This window comes from Colletotrichum destructivum, chromosome 4 (assembly GCF_034447905.1).
Source record: "Colletotrichum destructivum chromosome 4, complete sequence".
Lineage (NCBI taxonomy): Eukaryota > Fungi > Ascomycota > Sordariomycetes > Glomerellales > Glomerellaceae > Colletotrichum > Colletotrichum destructivum.
The window spans coordinates 5292683-5318074 of NC_085899.1; the positions used below are offsets into that span (position 1 = coordinate 5292683).

Genomic DNA, 25392 nt, shown 5'->3' on the forward strand with positions numbered 1-25392 from the left:
CCACATCTTCCAGTCTTGAAGATTATGTAATGTAGCTCATCCAACTCCTATCCTCGTTACCGATCGAGTTACACCATCAAGCCACCTCAGTCAATTGCTCCTCCAGGCGAAAATGAGGGATCAGGCTTATTTCCAACCTCACTGAAGCCGAACAGATGACTTGTGCCAGCGCGAATTGATGTAGCGGCTGGGTGACTTATCGATTGACTTGGTTAAGGGCGATGCATCAAACATCATCCTCCCCCTCTCGCTGTACAACCGTTTTCTAGATCACACCTCATATTCCTATCTAAAGTCGAGGGCCAAGCCCAATGGAACGACCCAAACCCAAGGATGTCCCAAAAGACAATGGGTTGGCCGTCCAAAAGCCACCTCTCCTTAGCTCGTTTCCATCGTACAACCAAGTGTACCCCCTATTACAACAAAGAGAAGAAAAAAGGCTTCGGGAGTTCCCTCCACCCTACCACACTTCCATTGAAGCCAAAACTACTCCTTTTGCAACCCCACGCCTGTTGTCGAAACGCAACCAACTTAACCCCATTCTCCAAAGGCAAGGAAACGCAATCATATGTGCAATCAAGCTATCGGCCGCCGGGCTATCGTACCCATCCGCAACCCACTGTGTTCGGAGAGAGAGGGTCCTTCCATCTCATCGGCATCTTGATCATGCATAACAGCAGAGCCACCCCCGTGTCTATTGCGTCGAAATGTCGTATGTACTTGATATCGTCATATCGTCCAAGGGCATGGTGCCAGATGTGTCCACCTCCATTCGGTTTCCCTTGTTAAGCGTATTGCGCCTCATCCTGGCACGCGTCGATAACACGCTTCGCGTTGACGATGATCTGAGATAGGTTCTTGAGGACGGGGTCGTTGCCTGACGTGCTGCTGATGCGAACAAAGAGACCCTCGACGCGGGCTACCAGCATACCCATAATCTTTGGTGTGACCGCGCGAGCATCCTCATCCTGCGGAAATGAAGTGTTAGCTCGCGTTCGGGAATGGACAAGGACGTGAGAACTTACCATGTTGCCCAGTGAGACCTGGAGGCTGTGCACAACCATCTCGAGCCAGGCAATTCTCTCTCGCGTGTATGACTCGAGGTTCAAACTGACAGTGGCCGTCACCGTCAAGAGAACGAGGTGCGGCAGGTTGCGGACGAATTCCGGACTGTACTTGGACATGTACTTTTCAAACACTTCCTGCTCACGGCCAGACTGCATCCAGCGGACGACAGCCTCTTCAGCACGGCCCTCCCTCATTGACTGGTTGATAACGGCAATGCGGGCCTGCAAGTCGGCGTCATGTTCGTTGTTGTTGGCCTTGGCGACGGTCAGAGCTTGCGAGTGGCCGTAACTCATCGAATGCTGCGAAGCACGGTCGGGGCTCTGAACGTTGCTGTAAGCCTGGCTATGGATCTGGCTCGGAACCTGGCTGGGGGCCTGGCTGGCGACAGAAGGAGCGTTGTACGAAGGAGCCGCGTGATGGTGAGACAGTTGTTGAGGTTGCGGCGGCTGTTGTTGTTGCTGCTGCTGTTGAGCCTGGGCCTGGACACGAATCATCTGTTGCTGGAACTTGAGGAACTCGTTCTGAAACTGCTCCTGCGACGCTGCCATGCTCGAGATCGTGCCAGTAAGACGAGTCACGATGGCAGATAGTTGGTCAACCTTGTTGCTCTCGGCAAGGCGCTGAGCATTGAGGGACTCCATCTCGGTGCGGTGCTGCTTCTGCAACTCGCCGGCAACCCGCTGGCAGGCCTGGACCGCCATATTGGTGAAGGAAGGGCCGAGGCGAGATGTCAAGGTGTTGACAACCTCCTGCTGAACGTTGGCCGCGACAGTAGCCCCGACTCTATCCGAGATGGCCTTGACAAAGTCACCGTTCTGCAGCGCGTGCTGAGTGGCGGAAGGAAGGGCCTTGTGGATCTCCTTCTGCACTGATTGCGAAACCTGGTTGTTCATGCTCTTGGTGAACTGGTCGGAAACGGCCTTGCCTGCGACACTGGCAATGGTGGGAATAACGGCGTTGCTGAACTGCTCCTGGATGAGGGCTTCGAGCACCTTTTGGGTATTCTCGTTGAGGACTTCCGACACCATGTTCAGGAGCTTGAGTTGGCGCTCATCAAAGTCGGCCTCGCGAGCTCGCAGACCATCGTCGATGCGGCTGTGAAGCGTCTTAAAGGACGTGTTAAGCAAGTTGTTGAACCCGTTCTGCAGGCGAGTCTCCATGCTGCTGATTGCCGTCTCGACCGATTCCTGGGTGATGGAGTTGGCGTGCGAGTTGGAGTTGTTGGCGGAAGACTTGCCCGAATCTCTGGTATTGTTGTTGGAGCCACCCACGCGAGGGGAGCCGTTGGTCTGTGCATCGTTTCCAGCAGCAGCAGCGGCGGCGGCGGCAGCGGCGGCGGCAGCTGCCTTCTTCTTGCGGCTCTTACGCTCCTGCTTCTCCTCCTTGGCAGGGGCAGGAGCAGCAACGGGCGTCTCCTCCTCCTTCGGCTCAGCCTTGACGATCTTGACCGGCGTAACGGACTCGGGGCCGCGGCGAGGCGTGTTTTCGTCTTGCGAAGGAGTGGTCTGGAGCAGAGAGTCCTTGGCAATGTTGCGGGTTGAAGGGTGAGACGTGTCTGTGTTCTGGTGGTTGGCCTCAACAGGCTGGCTCGCAGGAGGCTTCAGCTTGGAGATGGTGACAACACCGGCGTCAACGGCATCGACTGGCGACAGTACCTTATTGTCCTTGGTCCAGCCAAGCTCCGCCTGCTTGATTAGCAGGCAAGCCACACCCTTGGAGTGCATGGCGTACAGCTCGAAGAGGGTGGGCTCGTCGGTCTCCTGTGCCATGGCCGGATTGCAGAGAATGTCGAGACTGCGCAAGATCCCCCGGTTCGCGAAAGAGTACTCGCGGACGCCGCTGATAACGGCCGTCGAATCGGGCTGGGGAATGGTGGTATCCTGGGCGACCAGACGCTGGATGTACTCGACCTGCGACACGCTCTTCAGGTTGTACTTAGGAGCCGAAAGATGCGCGAAGTAGATCGAGTTGCGGGTCGGGTGGCCGATGACCAGCATACCGGTGGGAGGATGGTACATAACGCTACAGACGGCGTCCGACTCCTTGCTGTGGGGGAGGTTGAACTCTTGAACAGGCTTGCCAAGGGCGAGATCCCAGAGCTGGAGAGTGTGGTTTTGCTTCATGCCGATGATCATGTAACGCAGAGCACAGCGCTTCTGGTACGGGCGAAGCTTGTCGACAAGGAGGACCGACGTGGGCCAGGCCTTCTCACCCTCCGGAGTGCTAGTCAGGGTCATGAGAGGCTCCTTGACCTCTAGCGAGGTGTGGGCGGGCGTAGGCGCACGCGGGTCGCTGCCCTCCTTGGCGGCAGTGAGGTCGCGGACGTCCCAAAACTTGACGCGTCCGGACTTGTCAAGAGACACTATCACGCTATCGTCCTGACTGAAGGTGAAGTCTTTCCCGGCCTTACCGGTGTTGATCTTCAAAGAGCACTGCTTGGCCAGCCTCTCCGTGTCAACAACGCGATCGTGGCCAGGCTTGAACAAGTTGTTTTGCATGATGAAGGTCGGCCAGACGATGTTGATGGACTTGCCACGGCCAACGGCGAAGAACTCTGGGTGGATCGTCGAGGTGCGAGCGCGCGTCTTGAGGACGCCGCCGGGGGCATCGCCACCTTCGTGGGAAGCCATGGGAGGCAGGGCAAAGCCGTACTGCTCGGGGTGGGCATCCTCAATGTGGTCTTTCTCGCCACTCTTGATCTGGACCCAGTAGACGGTGCCACTGATGCCGGTGCCGATAATGGCCTCACGGTGGATGTTGGTGTGATCCGGGGGGGTGACGGACATGGCAACGTTGAAGATGCGGTCCTTGGTGTCGGTGAAGATCTTGGCATCCTTGCCGTCATCCTGTCGAATGACGCGGAGACCACCAGCCTTGGACATACCGTAGGCCATGTAGTTTTCGGTGGCGGTGTACAGGTTGCGGTCGATCTGGTCGAATTCCTTCTTGAGGCGAGCAATGTCCATGATGGCCTCGTCACGGAACTGGGGGCGGGGCTCGGTAGCACCGTCCTGCAGAGCAATGGAGATCCAGGGCTTCATGGGGAAGTTGAAGACCTTGACGGGCGAGGGAGTTTCCTCCTCAATCACCACGATCTCGTCCTGGTCGGCGCTTTCCCAGCTGTCGGCGACGGCGTGGCCGGCAGCCTCCTCGATGATCTCGCGGACCTCCTCGGCCACCTCAGCGGAGACGACCCTTTCGAGGAGGTCTCTATTCTCCTCGCGGTCAAGCTCCTTCTTGATGGCCTGGGCGGCATGGTGGGCGCTCTGCTCGAACTCCCTCTCGGTGCGTGCCGAATCCATGTCCTCGAGGTCCTGCATGTACTCGGGCCGCGACTGCTCTTCCTCAGCGCGGGCGAGGGCTTGCTGGGCCTCGTAGTCAGCTTGGTGGGCAATGTCGTGGATTGCCTCGGAAACCGTCTCCTTGTCCTTGTCGGCAGCAGAATGGGCGCTCGCGTACGAGGCGGTCGAGCCGGGCGTAGGGTTAGCGAGCTTGTCTGCGGGGGAAGAACCAGGTCCAATGGTGTGGCGAGCACGCTCGGGGCTGGCAAGAGGGCTGCGCCCGTTGCTGATGCGCTTGGTCTCGCTGGCATGACGGGAGTGATGGGAGCTCGGCGAGTCGTGGGTCTTTTTGAGAATTTGGAAGGCCGGGCCTGCAGGTGACTGGCCAGCAGACTGGGGTGGGGCGATACCCGAGATGGAACCCGACTTGGGGGTCCGGTTGTGTGGCGAAGTGATTTGGGACTCGTCGAAGTTGTTGTTGCTGTTGGCGGCGGCGGCGGCATTGTAGCCGTACTGCTGCTGCTGGTGTTGCTGGTGCTGGGCGACCTGCGGATTCGACTCCTGGGTCGAAGGAAACGAGTATGTGTCATAGTTGCCGCTAGACTGGGCGTAGGCGCTGGGGTCGTAATCGAACGAGTTGGAGGGCATTTGCAAGTTGGGACCTTGACCGGCCTCGGCAAGGACCCTCTGAAGGATGTTCTCGCCGGGTTGCGGAGCATTGGAGCGAGCCGACTCGGACAGAAGCAAGTCATTCTGACTAGGCTTCGGGCGGTTCAGCAGGTTCAACAAGTAAGCGCGAGTATCGTCGGGAGGCGACGATGCGCCGAAAGTCGAGAAGGAACCGTTTTGGGGCGGCTCTTGTCGCGACTCCTCGCCGTCGTGTGCTCCTTTCATCAGAGCGGCGAGCAGGCCGGTGGGGTCGGCCGGGGCGCGGGCTGGTGCGACGATCTGGGTCAGGATGGACGAAGGCATCGCCGAAGAAGAATCGCGGCCTTGGTTGTGGTGGTGGTGGTGCTGCTGCTGCGGCTGTTGGGCCTGAGGCTGCGACTGCTGGGATTGATGATGCAACTGCTGGTGCTGGTGATGGGGCGACTGCTGGTAGTGCTGCTGCGATTGCTGCTGAGGAGACTGTTGCTGCGATTGCGGCTGCTGGTAGCCCTCTTGGCGAGCGAGTGCAGCTTGCGAAGCCTGACCGCCGACACCGCTGAACTTAAGCAAATTCAGTAGGTTGTTGCTACGATCGCCGTTGGAAGGCATGCTGCCGCCGGGGGGCGTCGGCGCAGGAGGCATTGGAGACACCATGATGGCTGGCGTCTTTTGGAGGAGAGAGGGAGAAGAGGAGGATGAAGTGAAAGGAAGGGGAGGTGGCGGAGGGAAGTGTTTCGACGAGGGAGGCGAGGGACAATTGACAAGGCGACCCTTCCGTCGTGACACGATGATGTGTTGGGTTGTGTGTTTGTTTTTTGGGAGAAGTTGCAGAAAGTGGGAGGAGGGAAAGGTCGAGCGAAGTCTGGGATATCGAAAATAAATTTTGGGACGGAAATGGATGACCTGGGAGGCTGGACGATTTCTGAGCCCAACGCTAAGAGGTAGGTAGGCAAGTAGTTAGCTAGGTACAGTGAAGTCGGGTACCTAGGTAGGTTAAGGTGAGACAACCCTGTCGTGGTGGCCGTAGCGCGCCAGACCGGACTGAGCAGGAGTACCACGGCACCTAAGGCAGGGGAGGAGTCTGGGGGCGAACTTTTGTTTTTCCACTCCTTCCTTTGGTCCTTTTCTTACACAGTGAGATCAAAACAGTGGTTCAGTTTGTCCTCCTCTTCGTCGTTGTTTATTTTGGCGATACAGTGCTTGAGTTCTTTTCCTTTCCTCTCTGGCGTTGACCGAGATTGTGCCCGTGTAGGTATGTACATGGGCACCTGCCTACCTAAGGCAAGGTACCTAGCTAAGTTAGGTATCTTGGGCTGTTTGGGGTGCTGGTGCAGCAATGGTGCCGTTGGAAGAGAGAGGGCAATGCCAGGGAAGATAGCTAAGGCTGCAGTACGATATAGAGCTTTGGGTGCCCGCTGATGCTGTGCTGGAGCTGGTCTGAATACTGCTATTGGTGCTGTGCTTGGGCAGGCAGGCAGCATAGGTGCAGCTGGTCTGTGCGTCTCGGTTGTCGACGTGGGGACGTGCCACTGGTGGTCTCTCCTCCAAAACCTCCACTTTTCCCCCGTCGTCGCCACTGCGCTGCTGGCTCAATGGTCGCTGCTGCTGAGTGGATGCTGCTTGCAGAAACTGAGTCGGACTTTGGAGCTCTGCCTTGGGCATGCTACATTACATTTCTGACGTAAGCACCCGTCAATGTCGTCCCGTCCGTCACTCGACCGACTTGCTGGCCGACACCCGACGAAAGAGGAACCGCACGCACGCAACTAGCCAGTCGATTTAACAAGATTGCCTCCGTCTTGTTCCTTGCATTCCAACGCCGTCAGTAGTGTTGTGAGGAAACCGGCTGTGTGGTGTCTCGAATATCTTCCAACAATCCGCTTGTCTTGCCTTCGACCTGCGACCCAATCCCCAAAGAAAATATCCCATCGTACTGGGGACCGAACCCCTTCCGTATTCGACGTCCGCAACACGCCCGCCACCGACTCATCCCACGACGTCGTTCCATATTGTACGACTGCCTGGTCTTAGGCTTCGCAGCGTGCACAGCTTGCGCCGTTCGACACCGGCGGCGTTGAATCGCCCTACAGACGCCGACGCCGACAACACGATCAATCTTCTCTCGGGCCGGTAACTCGTGTAGAGAGAGAGAGACGTGCGAGGGACAGGGGTCACGCCGGGAGAAACCCGCAATCGTCAATCATCCAGGGATCCTACGCCGCCTCATTTACGTCACCAGCACTTCGCGCTGCATAGCACAGCCGCCGCCATCATGTTCTGTCTTCGAAGGTAAAGAAAGCTCCTCTTGTTACTCTGCTACCTGCTGACAACGACCGCTCCAGCTGGCTCCCCCTTCTCTTTATCCCGACGAACGCCTCGCCCGCCTTCATCTTCCTCTTCTTCATCTGCACATACTTCCTCAACCGACCCTGCGTCTATTGCAGCTTCCTCCTGCTGATTCTCTTCCTCACCTCCTGTAACTGGTCGGACCGCTGCTTCTTCGACTTCAGCAGTAACTGGTTCCAACCCCGCCCTCCTACCGCCTCGCAGCTGCCCGACTTCGACCCCAGCACCAGCTTCAATGCTACCGTCATAGACGTGATCAACTCGACCGCCAGCGCGTTGGCCGGTGCTGCCGCCGAGGAGCTTGCGAAGCAGAGGCAGGAGTGGACAGGACTGGGCATTGAGTGGTTGCGCAGCCTCCTCGGCCGGAGAGAATGGCGCGTCGAGTGCCTGGACATCAATATTCGACTATGATCTTTGAAGCCTTTGAAGGGCGGGCCTGCGCGCGCATGTGGATGGACGAATACTTATGAGTGACGATCATATTCGCGATCGGGAAGGGCACACGGTATGGACGGTAATGGGGTGAGAAGTTCGATGGGTGGTATACTGCAGGAAAGAAAAGGAAGGTTCTTGGGTGCATTCCACGGCGTTGGTCTTTGCGGTACGTTGATTACGCGAGATAGAGCGGGAAATGGACTAGCTTCCCTGGAGAGCATGTGGTTCGTTAACGAACAGTCCAACCGGTGATGAGCACTCAAACTTTCGAGCGACTTGAGAGTCCGCCCGGTGCTCCTAGCAGCCTTTTTGCAATATGAAGGTCTACGATGGCATCATTGGTGAAGATTCGAGCTCTGGGGTAAAAGGATTGATCGGACGGTAACAGGCAGGAGATGGCGAGCGGAATCCAGATGAAGCGCTTTGCGTCAAAGGGAATAGCTGCAGTCGCAGGGAGAAAAACTCAGCCTGGTTCTCGGGACGGGACCTCGTCTCCGATGGTATGACCGTTCGCGTTCTCGCTGTGACCATGGCTTCTGTTTCCCTTTTGCATAGTAAAGACGCCGAGGCCGCAACCAGTGGCGTTGCTTGTCAGACTCGCGTTCTCTACCGCGTTCCTGTCGTGCTTGTTTGCCCACTCCATCGCCGGTGAAGCTTGACGCATGATGTCGGGTGTGAATAAACGGCCAGCTCGCAGACGCTGCGCGCGCATCATGTACACATCCGGACTTCCAACCAACTATCACTTTCGCGAACCCACCCCCCGGGACATCGTCTAACAGCATGCTCGGGTCGCGGAGTTGCTTGAGCCCGGATCTCGCCGACGAATCAGGAACGATCACGTTCCAGCTCGCGAAACAAAAACCATCTCAACCTCTGGTTTATTGTCATTCAGAAATTTGGGTTCCCTGTTAGCATTTGCAACATCTTGTCATACTGATTCGCCAGCTCCCAAGATGTTGTTTTGCTAAAGAATCGAACATCAACCGGTATGAGTTTTCAAGAAGTCGTGTAGCCAGCCATGTACGGCAAGCTGGTAAGGAGGCGCATGACAGCCATTGTATTCCTAGCCTACTCGAAACTGCCGGTTCCATTATACAAAGAAGCGTGGTTTTATCATTGCAAGTCAGTAGGGAGAGTCCAAGCCACTTGCAAAAAACCAACCGCCGTCGTCGTCGTTATCGTCATAACCTCAGCATCTTTGAAAATGTGAATTGGTTTGGGAATTGGACGCGCGAGAATGCAGAACACTGCTGAACACTGCTTTCGGCCGGCAACCTCAGTCAGAGCCGAGAAACGGAGATCTCTACCCAACGACGATATCTCTAACAAATGAGACGTTGCAGCAAGTTCTTCTTGGGCTCGTGTAGGGCGCGTGTGATTTATGGCAATACGCAGTGTTAACTTCGAAAGCGAATTACCCAGACACATCATTTACTCGGCGGGGAGGGGGGATTCGGGGACCGCGTGGCTTGGGTCGTTGGAAAAGGAGCCTACGAACTGTCGTGAGAGGCTCTGACGACGAGGTAGGTCCAGCGAAAGACCTAGAGCCTCGTGCAACTCCGTGAAACGAGATACTGTGTTCGGGGTGTGGTATTGCGGTTCGGAGATGCAGACGGCTGGCTTCAGTCCCCTCACTGTTGACCACGTAGCCAGCCGGCAACCAGTCCCATACGGAGGACACTGAACAGTCAAATTCGTCTTGGGGATAGTCGAAAATAGAACGGACCGAAGCAGTATCGACATGATGTGGCAAGGTTGTGCCTGGGCTCCAAGTTTCAGTGACGCAAGACGTGCTTTCTAGCCTCGTAGTCTACATCGTATAGAAATGGCTCAGGCTGCGATGGCGTCTCAATGCCTGTTATTACTTGGGGGATCCCACGTCACCGCTGGGGCATACGTAAAACTACGGCACATGTAAAGCCGACCCCATGGGGAAAGATGCCGGGCCTCGATTAATCACTGGGGGGAAGCCTCGCGCTGTACCTTGTGCCCGAAGTCTCGTCAGACGCGCCAGCATGGCCGAGAGGGGCAGCGAGCTCGGCCGGCGACGTTCTTTCTGGAGGCAATCTACGACGTCTGACAACCGATCAATCCCGAAGCCGGTTAGTGCAAGGCCCAAGACGATGAACGACCTTGGCCAGCCGGCCAGCCTGCTGTACCTGGTCTGTGAGACAAGCATAAACACACACGGGTTCCCGAGGCTTAGCCATCCAAAGCACCAACAGGTCCTCAATTTGAGTTCACCCCATTCTCGGGACAGACAACGTGGATCGCCCGGCGGGTCGCCTTGAGTCGGGATGATGACTGATTTAGGACAGCGGATGAGCTTGCGCAGTCTCCATAAACGTCGCGGAGGCACCGGGTCAAAGCGACGGGGTAGAAAGAGGTTAAGTAAGGTTGTAATTCGACGCGACGCGGGGTGGCAATGCCGGCGAGGGGCCTCCGCCTCCCCCGGGATCCCGGAAGTAAACCCCGCCCACTTTCCGGACATACGTCAGCAGGACGGAGCACCGGACAATTAATATCGGGCGATGGTGAGATGCAGGCTTGAGTCGGGTTGTGGCGTAAGAAGCTCCCGTCGCAAGTGGATGCTTGGCACCAGCATCAGCCAATGGCCAATCCGTCGACTGTTGTACGCTGTCTGAACCGCGGGAGTAATGACTCTCCGTTTGCGGCTTATGGTGCTTACCTGCATTGCCTGCATTGCGACCATGGTCGGTAAGGTATCTGTCTATTTACTGAGTGGGGCGAATCCGAGGCGGCGATTCTCAGGGTCCGCGTTCATCCCGAATATTTTGATAAGTGAGAGGCTGAAAATTAAACGGCCGGTAGAGAAGCCCCTTTCAGCCGCGACTCAAATAGACTACGCACATACATTCTGAATGTTGCCGTTAGTTTGATCCAGATTTTCCCTCTTGTCGCCCGGCGGCAAGGCGACACACAGGGGAAGGCGTGTGTTCAGTCGGCATGTCGGCACCTGGCCAAGACACCGCCAATGCTGAACCGCCATCCGCAATCCTTTGCAGGTTCCCAGCCTTTTCTTCGTAGACACAAGACAGATGGCGCCGTGAGGGGAGACAGCAGGCTGGAGGGAGTTGCTTGTCACCCTTGGCCGGTTCGGCGCCGAGGCTGGCAGCCATCATTCGAAGCACGGCGAGGTCGGCTTTGCGCTTCACATTCCATTTTCAGAGATGTCATTGCTGCGCGCCACAGTTCCCAAGCTACGGCTGCGTCTGATTGCGATTCGTCCGTCACGGCAAACGTGCCGGCCCTTTACCCTTTCCACGCGGCCAGTGACGACTCGCCATTGTTGACGGGAGAACCTGAGACTTGGACCACGAATGCCTACGGTTGCTAGCCGCTGCGCTTGTTGTTTTGCCCGTCCGGGCAGTAGCTAGGAGGGGCCGCAAAGAGGATGGCCCCGAATACTAACAGATACTGCAGCGTCATGCATGGAAAGAGTGGCACAGCCCTTGGCTTGGGAGGCGGACAATGGCGGGGCGGAAGCCACTGAGCCACGAATAGCGGCCACACGCGCCACAATTCCGGTGGACGAGATAACCCCAGTCTGTTGCCGGTAGTCGAGAGGTTTGCATCAAGAAGACGGGCAGGAAAAGGAGCACGTTGAACCAAACCGTGTTGATGGTAAGGAAAACCGTTGTCTCGAGACGGGATAAGGTTGGGGGGGGGTGTCTTGGGAAGAGAATGGGCCACGCGTCGCTGTGGGTCCCGCTGACGCCAAGTGCTAATAGGATGGAACGTGATTTTTGGCGGGTGTGTGATATGTACAGACAGTGTATATGGCCAAACGTACCATGATGGTGAGGGCGAAGGACGAGATTGCTAGCACCGACCAGGGCATTGTGATTCATTAATGCAACTCTTCCAACGGTATTCCAGGCCTGGGCGCAACATGGCTGGCATCATAGTGGTTCGCATGGTTCTGCGTTGATGACCGCAATGGGTTCGGACAAAAGACTAGACGTTGTACTGAAGACAGAGCCGCTGATCGCCATGGCGGGAGGACCATATTTGCGACCTAGAAGTTGGAGCTATTGGTGTTTTTCTGTCCTCCCGTCCCGTGAATAAAGCCTTGGGAGGCATCCGTCCAGGTATCCCGGCATCTTGGCCGAGTCCTTGTGTAAGACGTCGGGTAAGGACCGTGTGATTTGAAGTCGGGCGGGGCTGCAGAGACCAGCTGGCAACGAGGCGAGGCGGGGCGGAAGGCATCTTACGATGGGCGCCTGGTCGTCCGTAACGGAGCGAGCGAGTGCCGCAGTGTGGCTGCAGCCGAGTGGATTCCGTCTACACAATCCTCCAGGCCAAGCGGCGGAACGGGATTCGAAGTGTGTGCCCTCGATGAATGTGTGCGGTTGCACAACTACAATGAGCAGAGCCTAGGAGAGCCAAGATGGTCCTTGACGGAGGGACACAACTCATTGGATAGGGAGAGGAACAGGCTGGAGGACGCCAAGGGGGGCGGGTAAGACTCCCAAGACGTTGCCAATTTCTTGGGAAATGGCCAAGTCGTTTAGTTTGCACTTGGTAGGTAGCAGCGCAAGTGTTTTGATTTGATTTGTTGCTTCTGATGCATTGATACCATGTCCCAGTGCCAGTGCCAGTGCCAGTGTCAGCGCCAGTGCCAGTGTCTCGGGCGCTGTCCAGAGTCAGCATATAGGATATGTAGTTTCTGGGGGAGTTGAGATATCGGATGGTTGGTTGACGTTGAGGGAAGATGAAAGAGCACGCGACACTTTGACAAAATCTTGGGTGGGCGGGTATTTTCATTCGCCGCGAAGCAATGATACCGTCATCGAGGATTTGGAGTCGGCAGCGAAATTGTTGATGCGGAGCAGAGCGAGTGCATGGACAGGGGGCTCCTTCCAGTAGACGGGGATAAAGATCCCCGTTGTGACGTTGTTGGGCTACGTTGGTGGTCTCGATAGAGAAGGCTTGAATCAGGTGGCCTCCTACCATTCTGGACGACAGTTCCTTGTGTCAGCGGAGTCAATCCCGGACCGTGTTTATCTGCATCAGACCTCATACTGCCTAATTGCATATATAATCGTTTATTCGGACGAAGATTGAGTTCACTATGTCCTCTCACCACTTCGGATGGCATCTTATATCGTATTTTCGAAATGAAACGACGAAACCATTTTCTCGCATCAGCTCAAGGTCATTTTTCTACACTTGACAAGTTGGAGACCTGGACGGCGGTGGATGGCCGCGCAAAGAGAGAGACGGAGAGAGAGACGGACAGAAAATCGGCTAATTACTTGTACACCTTAGCCCCGATGCCGACGCTGACGCTGGTGCTGGAACCACCCCCTAAGTGATGCCAAGCCCGCTAGCGGCTTATGCGGCGACTCGGACCAAGAAAAACACCAAGGAAGCAGAAGGAGAGCACACGACACCCCGATCCGACCGGCGGTGCCTCCACCCCCTGTCCAATGCCTTTTTCCCACATGCCCCCTGCCCATTCCCGTCCGAGTCTCCTTCCAACTCCAAGCTCCCAGTGGCCAGCAGCTTCAAGTTCCTTGCGAGGGGGGACATACGGTTCGGTGTCAGTCCGTCAGTCCCAGGAGTTTCCGCTGCTGCGACGTAGCACTTTGACACTCCGCCCCCCGTTTTGCAACTTGTGGGAATGTGCAGATTTTGATATCCCATTTCCAGTCCCTCCATTATCACCACCCCTGCCCCAACCCCATCTTTCCCGGACTACGCCCACCGGATCCTATTTGCGCAAGCATCTTTATCTCATGGTCGGATTCGACAGCCAGTGTCGATGTCAATTAACCCATCTGGGGGGGAACCGCAAGGAGACGTTGACATTAGTCCACATTTTTGGCGCGCAGCCTGCCACGAACGCCACGGCCTTGTCAATCGCACTGGGCGTTGTCGTCGTCGTCGTCCTCCTCCTCGTAGTCCCCGACCACCGACACCAGTCCAGTCCGGGCCACCAACTCCTTGTTTGACTTTTCTGACGCGGCATTACGTGTGCCTACGGAACATGGCGCATGGCGTCGAAAACAATCCACCTCCACTTACACTGGGCGCCCTTACTGCAAAGGAATGTGGGAGGCCATCAGTAGTATAGACACACAGGCGTCTCTGGATTGTTCTCGCCTTCCCCTGCCCCTCCCTTGTTTGGCCGTTTTGAATGATTTGTTCAGTACTATGTTTTTCTGACACTGGAAAGAAAACAAAAACAACAGCGATAAAAAAGGAGGCTAATAATAAAGGAAGGAAGAAGAAAAAAGAAGAAGAAAAAAGGAGGAGTAGGAACAAGGAGCAGGAACGTCCGGAAAGCATGGAGCAATCAGCAACAGCCCTGACATCTTGGCGAGAAAAACCCAGTAAACTAATCGGTGTCACCCAACAGCCAAGTGTACATACCTTCTGTATTGCATCCGTCTTACCCGCCAAACGGGCGGTTGCCAACCCAAGAAAACAATTGCAATTCTATGCCCGTCGTGGGGATTTTTTGCCATGGTGGGATCCGGGATGCTGCACTAATACTGGACTACCGGGATCACTACACACCCTCCACCCACAGTCCCACTTACACATACACACACACGCACTCCCTCACTCACACACCCTACGCACCTCTTCTCCATCACCTCACCCACTCTTCATGTACACACGGCCAGTTGCTGCACTCCATGCCATCCCACATTTTACATATCACCTCCCTCCTGCCCGGCCTCGCTTCACCTCTTGATGGCCGCTCCGGTTTTCTCTCTCTTGTCTCATACTACATCTCGGCAAACTTGTGTGGATGCTTCCATAACACAACTCTACTTTCCATCCTGGCATTGCCCTGCACTCCTGCTGTGGCATAATCCTCTAGTTTCCAACCATCCCGCAGTACTCAAGGCCGTCATCATCTTTGGCCCTCTCCTGTTCGTCTCCTGGTATCCCGCTTATACGCCTCCACTGGTCTCGCCTCGTCCCATCCCCATACACTTAACGATACCTAACGATTGACCACTCGCGACTTTTTGAGTGTTCCGCCTGATCAAAGAAGTTAATCTGGACCTTCTTTTTTTGCTTTCAGTCTTTTACAGCTGTAGTGATACCCATCCCTCCAAGGCTTCTGGTTCTGGCTTTTCTCATCTCAATCTTACTTGGAACTTGCCTACGTTCTTCGCCTCACGCTGGCGACCTCTCGACTCTACGACTTCTTGGCGTTTCGTGGCCTCCTGGCGCATTCCATAGCCAACCGTCTTTCCTGATTTTGCGATTGACAATTCTTCTGTCTCCCTACCGACCGAACGGTTTCGACTTCGCCCGCCCCCCGTTCACAACCCACCTGAAGCGATATCGACACATCGGCAATCATGCGCTTCAGTCTCGTTCTCCCGCTTGCTCTGCTAGGCCTCATATCCACAGTTGCCGCGGCGCCTCCTCAACCCCCCCGAGACAACAACGAGGACTTTTCGCCGGCGCTGGTCAAGCGTGAGGACACCAAGTACTTCCACGAGCCCTGCTGTGGAGAAGAGTTGGGGCACTACGACATTCGCTACTTCAAGGAAGCTGTAGGCTACGATGACCACCGAGTCGTCTTGCGCAACCTCATCCGCTCCTACCTGACCGTCACCAAGAAGCTCAAGGTCGAGACGTGGCTCGCGCACGGCACTTTGCTGGGCTGGTGGTGGAACGGCAAGATCATGCCGTGGGACTACGACCTCGATGTCCAGGTCTCGACGGCAACTCTGTATTGGATGGGCCAGAACCTCAACCGTACCGAGCACGAGTACGACTGGACCGACAAGGACGGCAACGCTAAGAAGGAGCGCTACCTCCTCGACGTCAATCCCCACGGCACCGACAAGGACCGCGGCGACGGCCAGAACATCATCGACGCCCGCTGGATCAACATGGCCAACGGCGCCTTCATCGACATCACCGGACTCGCCGAGCGCGACCCCGACAACTCGCCGGGTGTCTGGAGTTGTAAGAACTACCACCGCTACCGCACCACCGACCTCTTCCCCATGCGGGAGACCGAGTTCGAGGGCGTCCCTGCCACCATCCCCTACAGCTTCGAGCGCATCCTGTCCGACGAGTACGGCAGCAAGAGCCTGGTAACCACCGAGTGGCTTGGGTAAGTTGGAAGCTCTGCGTTGTCGTTCCTTGCTCTAATCTTGTCTCATTCGAGCATGATTTTCGAGGGTGTCGTTTTGCCTTTTGGAGTTCACGACTGACGCGAGACGCAGACACAAGTGGGAGCCCGAACAGAAGGAATGGATCAAAGTGCCCGAGTCTGACGACCAAAAGACGCAGCAGTAGAAGGATCGTATGTGCTTTGGGTCTGGCGATAGAGATGGCATTACTGGGATTTGGATCGGCATGAGCGATGGATTTCGAGTTGCGATGGATCCCAACAGCGTTCGCGGACATCGTGTTGGGCGGCAGCAATTTGCGTCATCGCACGCTTGCTTACACGCATTCATTGGTGGCGTTCTCGGATATGGCATTGCATGGCAAGGTAAAGCATGGCATTTTTTTTAGGAGTTGCAAGGTCAGGGTTTCATACAGGGGACGACACTCGGACGAGGTCATGTCCCCCCCCCCCTTTTTTTCCCCCCCCACAACGTAAATGATGAAGATGGTTTATCCTCACAATCAAATAGTGTAGCCCTTTGGTTAGACTGGGGGATAGCTGGTCAGCTTTTCGATGAAAATTGACGCATGCTTGTCTCAACATGTTGCACCAACTTCAGTTAAACTTGGGAATAATCGGAATGTTGACCCGTTAGAAGTGAACGTACATCAGACAGAACCATGCGTCATGAATGAGTTGATTATATATCCTGGCGTCTGAGGCCGATTCGTATCTCATGTCTATACCAACGCCGTGCAATGCCGAAAAGAGAAGGGAACAAAAAAGATTATGGGAACAAAAACAGTTCAAACTCCCAGCTCAGGATGATGGGCCAGAGTCGGGTTTCCCTCCGTCCCGCCTTTCCATGTTCATCCTCTTGACCCTCTCCTCGGCAGCTTTGGCGAGGATTTCGCGGCGACTGAGGCCCGTGGCGTTGGCAGCGCTGCCGCCGACGACGAAGTCGCCTCCCTCCCACGCCCCGTGGTCCTCGAACCCCTCCTCTTCTTCATCCCCCGGCGCGTAATATGACGACGACTGCTGCCCGACGGTGTGCCCGCCGTGCTTCCAGTCGGCGGCGTCGACCTCGCGCTCGATCTGGTGGCACAGGTCCCAAAAGTCCCGGTCATGGTTACTGTGGACGTTGTGCGCCAACTCGTGGCACAGCGTCTTGCGGATGGTCTTGTAGTCGCGGTACCCATCGTGCGCGTCCGTCCGGAGCCGCAGCTCGATGGCCTCCCCACCGTTGCGGTTGAGACCGAGCAGCCTCGTGGTTCCCTCGTGGGTGGACTGCGTATTGGACAGGGGCTCCATCTCGGTCAGCAGGCCGACGCTGAACTTGTGCTTGCGCATCGAGGCGCGGATGCCCGGGTCCTCCTTGAGCCTCTCGAGGAGGGCGAGAGAGCGCTCCGGGTGTGGCAGGCCGGCGAGGGGCCGGACAGAGAGGAAGGTGTATGTACTGTCGGCCTGGGCGCGGCCCTGGTCGCGTCTTCGAGAGGAGCGGTTCTGGCGCCGCGCCGCGCTGCGGGCGGCATTTCGTTTCGCGGCGAACTCGGACGCGGCCTGCATGGAGGCTACCTCCTTTGCCTCGGCGCCCATGAGCATAATCTTCTTGTCCTGCAGCGCGGCGAGGGACATTTCTGGGTCCTTGAAAGGGGGCTTGAGGAGGCCGAGCTTCGGGACGATGAATTTCTGGTTCGAAGGCGGGATGGAGAGGGTGTCTTCGACGTCCTCGGAGAGGTGGGTGATCGTGCCGTCCGAGGGGAACTTGAACGTGTGCGGGGCGTTGCGATGGGTAAGAGTGATGGTGATGGCTTCGTCGGAGGAGTCGTAGTCGGACTCGACGGCGTGTGGCTCGGCCATGGTAGAGGGCTGCTGGTGTGTCGTCGTGACGGAGAGGGTGTCGTACAGGTGTATGTGTGTTGAGTGTTGTACCAAAGTGGGTGGATAATAGCAATGTAAAGTGTCGTGTATGTACAGGGCCGCGGAGACTTTCCAAGCAATCGCCCGGTCGAAAGGCTGGTTATATACGGTACTGGATAAGTGTCGTGGAATGCGCAGGAATCGGCCTGGGTGAGGCGCAGACAGCCACTCGTGATGTCGGTTCGGGGGGTTTGTCAGTGTGTAGCGCACTCCGTACCCAGGCAGCTTTGTAATACGTCACTTCTTGGCGCCTGGAACTCCCGAGCTCCGACGGGTGGATCTACAACTCCCGCGTCGATTCTTCGGGGATCCCGGTTCGATTATCTAAGCAGCCAGAGCCTGGAGGTAGATGGAGGCCCATTTTGTTCCTGGCGACTAAGGCAGCTACCCGCTGTGGATCTTGCAGCGAATGCAAGCGACCGCGGCCAGTCTGCCTGTCTCACTTGTTCTCTCGCCTTACGTCAGCTTGGAGGGACTGTCTTAGGTAAACGCAAGCAATCTGGAACAAAGTGCTGAGGTGGCCTGGTCAGTGTGGCTTGAGTCGCTGCTCCCAGCTTCCAATGAGCTTGCAATCGCGTTCGTGTCCTTTCGACCTCCTGGAATCCGAGCAACTGAAGGAAAAAAGCCGAACGCAGTTGAAGCTGTCTTTCTCCCTTTCTCCCCCGAGCAATAAATCAAACAATCCCTCGCCATCACGACACGAGACGACACGAACACGAATCTCGGCGACAAATCCCCACCCGACGACAAACCAGGGCATTCGACCTACACTCGCTTGACCTTGCCGATTCCCCAAATCGCAGCTGTCACTGGCAGCTTGGAGCTTCAATCGGTCTGAAGCTGGCCTGCCATCCCATCGTCAATTCGCGATTGATCGAACCCGCGCCGCGACAACCAAAACCGCAGCGATGCTCAACCTTTTCCGCATCACCGGTAGGTGCCGTGCCGAACCAACACCATTGCGCGCGCGCGCAACCTCCCCCTCTCGATGCCTGCTTCGTCGACTAACATAATCGCCGTGCAGGGGACTTGTCCCACCTTGCCAGTATCGGCATCCTCCTCCACAAGATGGTGCAGATGAATGTGAGCCTTGCCGCTGCCCACGATGCTTTCACCCGGCCTCCTTGTCTAATTTGTCTGCGCAGAGCTGCTCTGGTATCTCGTTCAAGTCACAAGCCCTCTACTTCCTGGTCTACATCACCAGATATCTTGGTACGACGAATCGATGGCCCCTCCCTCTCTCGACTCGAAGCTGACGTACCCTTGCCAGATCTCTTCTCGACCTCAAGTCTCTGGAACCTCGTCTTCAAGATCCTCTTCATTACCTCTCAAGGCTACATCGTCTACCTCATGACAACGGCATACAAGCCGACCAACGATCCTAACCAGGACACCTTCCGCGTCCAGTACCTCCTCGGTGGAGCTGCCGTTCTGGCCATCCTCTTCCCGTACTACTACACTTTCTGGGAGATTCTCTGGGCCTTCTCCATCTGGCTCGAGGCCGTCGCCATTCTGCCGCAGCTGTTCATGCTCCAGCGCACCGGTGAGGCCGAGACCATCACCACTCACTACCTCTTCGCCCTGGGCATCTACCGTGCCCTGTACATCCCCAACTGGATCTACCGCTACTTCACCGAGGTCAACCATAAAGTTGACTGGATCGCCATCACCGCGGGAATCGTCCAGACTATTCTCTACAGCGACTTCTTCTGGATCTACTACACCAAGGTGATGAAGGGCAAGAAGTTCAAGCTGCCCGTCTAAAAGTCGCTCCCTCCCCTTCCAGAAGGTTGCGTGCGGTTCTTCGACCTGGCAACACCTTGCCAGGGAACGGGCTTCACGGAATAAGGAGTCCTGGCCGTTTGTGTAGTAGCGACGGGCTACGAGCAGACGCCAAAGTCAACGGCGGGCCCATGACCTTGCCGCCACTGGGATATTTCTGTCTCTTTTTTCCTTTTCTCCCTGTTCAACATCTTTCTCTCTCAATACACTGTGGTGCATTGGGGAAATCTCAAGCACACATCACAACAAGACGTTAGCCGTAGTTTGGCAGATTTCAGGATGTCCTCCGCCAGGATGGATGGATGCATGGCTGGCGTTGGGAGATACATGATTAGTTTTACATGGGCGAAAAGGTTGGCCAGTCAGCCACGTGCGAGAGTGTTGGTGGGCTTGGAACTGCTGACGAGAGAGTGCCCGTAAATGGGCGCGATCGAAAAGGAAAAGAAAGATGACCGGGGACACCAACCGGTATATAGATGGTCAATGTGAAGAATGTTTCCGAATCTCCTTCGTCTTGTTTCCCCCACCCATCCACACCCTTTGTGTTTTGCGCGCGCCAACTGTCGAGCGGCAATTGCGTACGATGAGTCGGCGAGTCGATGACTCGTTCTTCTCGGTTAGATCGCCGGGTTCCGAGATGTTGTCCTGGTCTCTGGGCTGCTGGGCAATGACAACGGAAGCCGGTGTTTGAGTCCGGCAGGGGTTCGGCCCTTTGGTCCAACTAGGAGAGCACTGGACCCTGATGAAGATTAAGGAGAAGGAGAAGAAGATCAAGGAGTTACTGGTGATAGCGGTGGCTGTTGACATGGGTTCTTGCTGGTTCCCCCTCCCCCGGCCACCCAGACACTGACTACCTGTACTCTCTTATTCTTCACCTGGGCCCGGATCAAGTGACTCTGACAGGGATGTGCGACGCCAAGAGATCGAGAACCGACTCTGTTCGAGACGATCCCATCATCGCTTCCCTTTTCTACTATGCGTGAGACCATGCCGAGAGCTTCGTAGGGCCGGGGACCCAGTCCGACTTTGGTTCTTTGGAGTCTTGGGAGTCTTGAGACAGCAACAAGCTCGGAACGCAATCGTGAGTTGATGCCGCGGCATGCGCGGATGGTGCAACCAAACATCACCTCCCCTCGGCGGGCATTAACTTTGCAGTCTTATTTCCTGTCAGCGGTCCTGTTTCCGAATGGCCTTGTGAAACCCCATCCGCATTACACACCTGCGCCTCTGGGTGTGTCTGACCGAATTAGAAAATGGGACGGGCGCCGCGCTAATCTGATCTATCAGTAGCTTTGGCAATGGTCGCAACGAGCCGCCTTCTGGCCTGTTCGCTACATCCTTCCCAGCAAAAGCTAAAAAGGATTGCCCGGGATGTGATTGTGGCCGGGGGGGTTATCGAGGACATCCTAGTGATATGGCGCCTGAACTGGTCGTGACCGTGGGGTCCTCGTCGTTCGACAGAGAGGACGAGGGAGTCCATAACATGGGCGAGGGCCTCTGACCGGGCCGCCGTTAGGTTGTCTACTGCTGGCTTGCTCTTTACTTACTACCCCCCTCCCCCTTCTCCTTCATACTCGTTTCGTCTTGTGTTAGTCTGTCAAAGGTGATCGATCGAGGTGGCTTCTTGTTGGACTCGGGTATAATATGTTCACGAAAGAGAGGAAGCACACATAATACGACGACCCGACATGAAATCATGGCGCAGGCTTGCCTCCCACGGTTATTACTGCCTTTTCTCTTGGCCTTCTTCTTATTGGCGGCGGTAGTGACGGCATCGGCGGCGGCGGCGGCGGCGGCGGCGGAGAACGAAGGAAAGGGGCAATGGGCGAGACGGATCGACGGAGGCGATTACAGGTCACCGGCGGAACATCAGCAAAGAAAGGCAGGTCATGGCTTGGTTCATGATATCTTGGTCCACCGGGCACAGCCGCCGACGCCGGCGACGGACAGCAACAAGCCGGCCCGTCTCGAAGACCGCGTCGTGTTGACAGTACCCACGCCGGCGGCCCTCTTCGGCGGCTCGGTCCTGGAAGCCCGGCAAGGGTTCGACAACCCTGAGGAGGCCATCAACTCGGCGTCACGGTCCGCCCAACAGGCCATCGCAGCGGCGTCTCAGTCGGCTCGGGAAGCCGTGCAGCAGGCCAACGACCAGGTCAGGCAGGCCCAGGATCGGCAGAGGCAGGCGGAGGACCAGGCGAGGCAGGCCAACGAGGCGGCCACGCGGGCGTCGGCATCGGCCAACAACGCCGTGGCGCAGGCACAGGCGAGCGCGCGGCAGGACATCGCGCAGGCGCAGGACGCGGCGAGGGAGAGCGCGAGCAGGCAGATCGCCGAGAACCTGGCGAGGGTGACGGCGAGTGCGTCGACGCAGCTGGCGTCCCAGGTTGCGAGCGTACAAGCCAGCGCCGCCAGCGCCATCGCCGCCGCGACGCAGTCGGCCAGCGCCGCCGTGCAGAATGCCCAGCAGCAGGCACAGCAGCAGATCCAGGCCGCGAGGGTACGTCTTTTTCTTCTACTTCTTCTTCCCTTTCTTGAAGTCTGTCAGATCACACATCTTAACTTTCTTCATCTTAGGACGACGCAAATATACGGATTCAACAGGCACAGGGCACCGCCGTCTCAGTCACGCAGGCTGCGCTCGCCGTCGTCGGGGCCATCATCGGCTCGTCCCTCCTTACCATCCTGGGCTTCTACCTCTTCACGCGGTATCGGCGGAACAAGCGCAGAGATCAGGCGGCGACAGCGGCGACACGGGGCTTCGGCCGCGAGATCAGCTACCCCAGGCAGGACACGCTCGTGACGACCAACGGACTGGCCTTGCTCAACGGGTACTCGCAGGACGTTAAGCGCCCGATGTCACCGACGCGACCGGAGACGGCGCGCACGACGGCGTCGGGCAAGATGGGATACGCCTTGAGCAACTTTGGCGACGGGGCGCCCAATTTCTCGCGCATGACGACGTTTGTGGGCAGCACGACAGCACCACCGCCGCCGCCAACAACTTCGTCGTCCTCGTCGTCGGCAGCGTCTTTCAAAACGGGGGGCATGGGGGCACCGCCGGGGTCCATGTCGGTGACGAGGAGGCCGGTGCCGGCGTCGCCGATGAAACCGCCGGCCTTGTCTCTGTTCCCTCCGCGGTCGAGGGATGGGTCGCCGCCGGGAAGCGGTGGGACACTGCCTCCGACCCCTGCCCCTGCGCGAGACCGGGAGCCGTCGGTGGTGTCCATTTCGCCTTCGACAAGTCATGGGGTTCCTGTGAATAACGACAAGCTGGGCACGGTCGACGAGGAAGAGACGGACGAGTTTGGGGAGGGCAGCAAGAACTGGCTGAGACGGACGCAGACTGTGAGTCCGTTTGGGCACCTAGCGGACAGCCCAACGGAAGAGAAAGATCCGGGCTGGCCGTTTATGAGATCGGCCTCGCCTCCGCCGCCTGCGAGGCTAAGGTGAGGAGAGCGAAGGTGAAGAAGTGCGAGTGGGGGTAGACCGGGGAAGAAATCAGGACGGCGAAACACTTTAATGCGCTTACAGAGTATGTTTTCATGACTACTCTTCAGTAATTCTTTCAGGGCCACTCCCAAACTACTTATTGTTTTTATTTTATTTTATTAACTCCTATATCTCAATTAAAATGCTTCATTACACTGAACGCCGATGTAAAACAAACATTCTCACTCGTCACCTTCCTTCTTCTTTTTTCTTCTTCCTATTCTGAAAGGGGTGCTGTTTGTCTCTGCGAGAGACTAGGAGAGTAGAAGCAACCCAGTGAAAGACTCGTGAGTGAGTTGGGTCCGGAAATGGTGGGCAAAAAAAAAAGGAGAGTTTGGGTTTAGGTTCGAGGCCGCCTCCACAAACCACCGTTGCTGCCACTGCCTACATGCTGCTGCCGAAGAGCATGTCCGTCATGATGCGAGGGAGCAGATATGTTCTGGTTCGCGTCTCGGGCGATCCTCGCTTTGCCCGACTCCCAGAGACAAGGGCCCACGGAGCAGGACGTCGAGGTCGAACCCGAGACGGCGGGCGAACCGGTGTCTATGCGACGTTTGTCAGAGAACTATGTCCCCGTTCACTTGGCGTTGTGTTTGATCGACGGCACCAGCATGGTTCGTGTCCGATTGACAGACGGGGGGGGGGGGGGGGGGGGGGGCATGACTCTTCCTTTTCTCTCCCCCCCTCTCTCTCCCTCTCTCAGTATTCGGCCACGCTTGGGTTCCCCTTCAGCCCCGACGAGCTCAGGCTCCCACTTTCCTTCGTTATTCTTGGAAGGAGTTTGCATTACTGAAAGGTTAACGTACCTGGATGTCTAGATGTGTCAGGCGAGCGACTGGACGAGCCAAGGCGGAGCTTCTGCTCGAATTCGGCCGAGATGCCCAAGATAGACGGCAGGGCGGAGTCGATCTGGACGGCCTCGAGCTCGCGACGTATCCGATCAATCTCTGCGTCGTTGCTGTCGACATTGCCGTTGTCTTCTTCTTGGCAGCAGCCCTGGTCCGAGGCGGTATGAAGCTCGGCTGCGACCTTGAGGCGGATGATGGCGACCTGCTGCTGGAGCTGCTGCGCCATGTGCCGGTCCATCTCACTCGGCGCGGCGGAGGACGTCACCGAGATGGCGCCCCGGCGACGGGGTCGTTTGACCTGAAAGGGCTCCGGGGGCACGGAGAAGGAGCGCGGCACGTCGTGGCGCGTGAGGAACATGCCGTCCGGGACGGGTTGAGACCACAGGGCCGATTGTGATGATGATGATAATGATGACGAGGGAGAAGAGGGCGGCTGGCACGGCGGTGACCAGAGCCACTTGAAGTGGGACGTGTCGTTAAAACGGCTTCTCCTTTTGAAGAGGCTCTCGTGGCCTTCATCGTCTTCATCTTCTGCCGTCCGTTTTCTTCGGAGACCTGTTTCGGGCATGGTGTTTCATTTGGCTCTCAAAGCGAGACGTCTTTGTTCTTTGCTGGTTGGTCGATGGCTTTTTGGAGAATGCCGAGGGTGTTTTTTTTCTCTCTGGCTGTAGTGGATCAAAGTCGTATTTTACAGCGATGGCTCATCGAACTGAACTGAACGACGCAGAGAAGACGGATCTCGGTCAAATGTGGAGTTTGTACAAGTCGAGGTGAAGCGAGAGATCAGGCGAGGTGAAGCGAGGCCGGTTGAAGCTGTGTCTCGTTGACGGTTCGTGCGCTGGCGGGGTAACTGTCGACTGAGTCGCCATCTGGCGCGAGGACCGAACTCCCCTCCCCTAACATACCCTCGCTCCGGATCTAGCTAAATGCTTCCTCCTAGCGGACAAAGATGGGTCCATGCTAGGACATCGTTGACATCGTGGGTACCATGGGGTATCATGGGTATCATGGCGAAGACAGTGTAAGGTCTCCAGCCATCAATGACCTAATAGGGGTTTGACGATGAAGTAATGTGAGGCCCGTCCACACCTCAATCTGCTAGAAAGTGTGGTGCTGTACTCCCCTATTTCCCCGAGATCATCCCATCTTCTGTTGCGGATGACGGTTTCACTCATTCCGTTAAGATTTTGGAGGCTCAGCGCCGGCGGAACCCGTAACTGCCGGCGGTCCTTGACGACGGTTGTCGACACAGGAGGGCCCGGGTAAGCAGAGTGATCAACGAGCCCGGCGGGCGTAGAGTCGGTGTTTCCGTTCGTCATCGACATCGTGTTATTAAGGGGCCGTTTATAGTACCCATCACGCAACAAACCATCAGTCCCTATGTCAAGCTTGGGAACATGCTGGATGCAACAGCGTCACTCCTTCAAAAAAAAAAAAGGCACCCTGAAAGAAGTTTCGG

General features: G+C 56.6%; 8 protein-coding genes across 8 annotated transcripts; 4 read left to right on the forward strand and 4 right to left on the reverse strand.

The window, feature by feature from the left end:
- Positions 1–183: 183 nt before the first annotated feature.
- CDEST_07551 (Putative enhancer of mRNA-decapping protein) lies at positions 184–5941 on the reverse strand. The gene is made up of 2 exons (XM_062923710.1): positions 1026–5941; positions 184–968 (listed from the first exon to the last, which is right to left on the reverse strand). The coding sequence occupies exons 1-2, from the start codon at positions 5649–5651 to the stop codon at positions 786–788; spliced, it is 4809 nt and encodes a 1602-aa protein (XP_062779761.1). The 5' UTR covers positions 5652–5941; the 3' UTR covers positions 184–785.
- A 664-nt stretch (positions 5942–6605) lies between these two features.
- On the forward strand, positions 6606–8414 carry CDEST_07552 (uncharacterized protein). Its single transcript, XM_062923711.1, has 2 exons — positions 6606–7286; positions 7340–8414. Exons 1-2 carry the CDS (start codon positions 7270–7272, stop codon positions 7752–7754), a joined length of 432 nt encoding a protein of 143 aa, XP_062779762.1. The 5' UTR covers positions 6606–7269; the 3' UTR covers positions 7755–8414.
- Positions 8415–8838: 424 nt separating this feature from the next.
- On the reverse strand, positions 8839–9872 carry CDEST_07553 (uncharacterized protein). Its single transcript, XM_062923712.1, has one exon. It carries the CDS (start codon positions 9522–9524, stop codon positions 9213–9215), a length of 312 nt encoding a protein of 103 aa, XP_062779763.1. The 5' UTR covers positions 9525–9872; the 3' UTR covers positions 8839–9212.
- Positions 9873–14345: 4473 nt separating this feature from the next.
- CDEST_07554 (Putative LicD family protein) lies at positions 14346–18024 on the forward strand. Its single transcript, XM_062923713.1, has 2 exons — positions 14346–15894; positions 16007–18024. The coding sequence occupies exons 1-2, from the start codon at positions 15128–15130 to the stop codon at positions 16077–16079; spliced, it is 840 nt and encodes a 279-aa protein (XP_062779764.1). The 5' UTR covers positions 14346–15127; the 3' UTR covers positions 16080–18024.
- CDEST_07555 (Putative WLM domain, Ubiquitin-like domain superfamily) lies at positions 16099–17995 on the reverse strand. Its single transcript, XM_062923714.1, has one exon. It carries the CDS (start codon positions 17752–17754, stop codon positions 16714–16716), a length of 1041 nt encoding a protein of 346 aa, XP_062779765.1. The 5' UTR covers positions 17755–17995; the 3' UTR covers positions 16099–16713.
- Positions 18025–18324: 300 nt separating the features above from the next.
- Positions 18325–20098, forward strand: CDEST_07556 (Putative ER lumen protein retaining receptor). Its single transcript, XM_062923715.1, has 4 exons — positions 18325–18747; positions 18839–18897; positions 18960–19026; positions 19085–20098. Exons 1-4 carry the CDS (start codon positions 18723–18725, stop codon positions 19576–19578), a joined length of 645 nt encoding a protein of 214 aa, XP_062779766.1. The 5' UTR covers positions 18325–18722; the 3' UTR covers positions 19579–20098.
- Positions 20099–21292: 1194 nt separating this feature from the next.
- Positions 21293–23046, forward strand: CDEST_07557 (uncharacterized protein; the record flags this gene model as incomplete). Its single annotated transcript, XM_062923716.1, has 2 exons — positions 21293–22093; positions 22171–23046. 2 exons carry the CDS (start codon positions 21293–21295, stop codon positions 23044–23046), a joined length of 1677 nt encoding a protein of 558 aa, XP_062779767.1.
- Positions 23047–23234: 188 nt separating this feature from the next.
- CDEST_07558 (uncharacterized protein) lies at positions 23235–25337 on the reverse strand. Its single transcript, XM_062923717.1, has one exon. It carries the CDS (start codon positions 24499–24501, stop codon positions 23872–23874), a length of 630 nt encoding a protein of 209 aa, XP_062779768.1. The 5' UTR covers positions 24502–25337; the 3' UTR covers positions 23235–23871.
- Between the last annotated feature and the right edge of the window lie 55 nt (positions 25338–25392).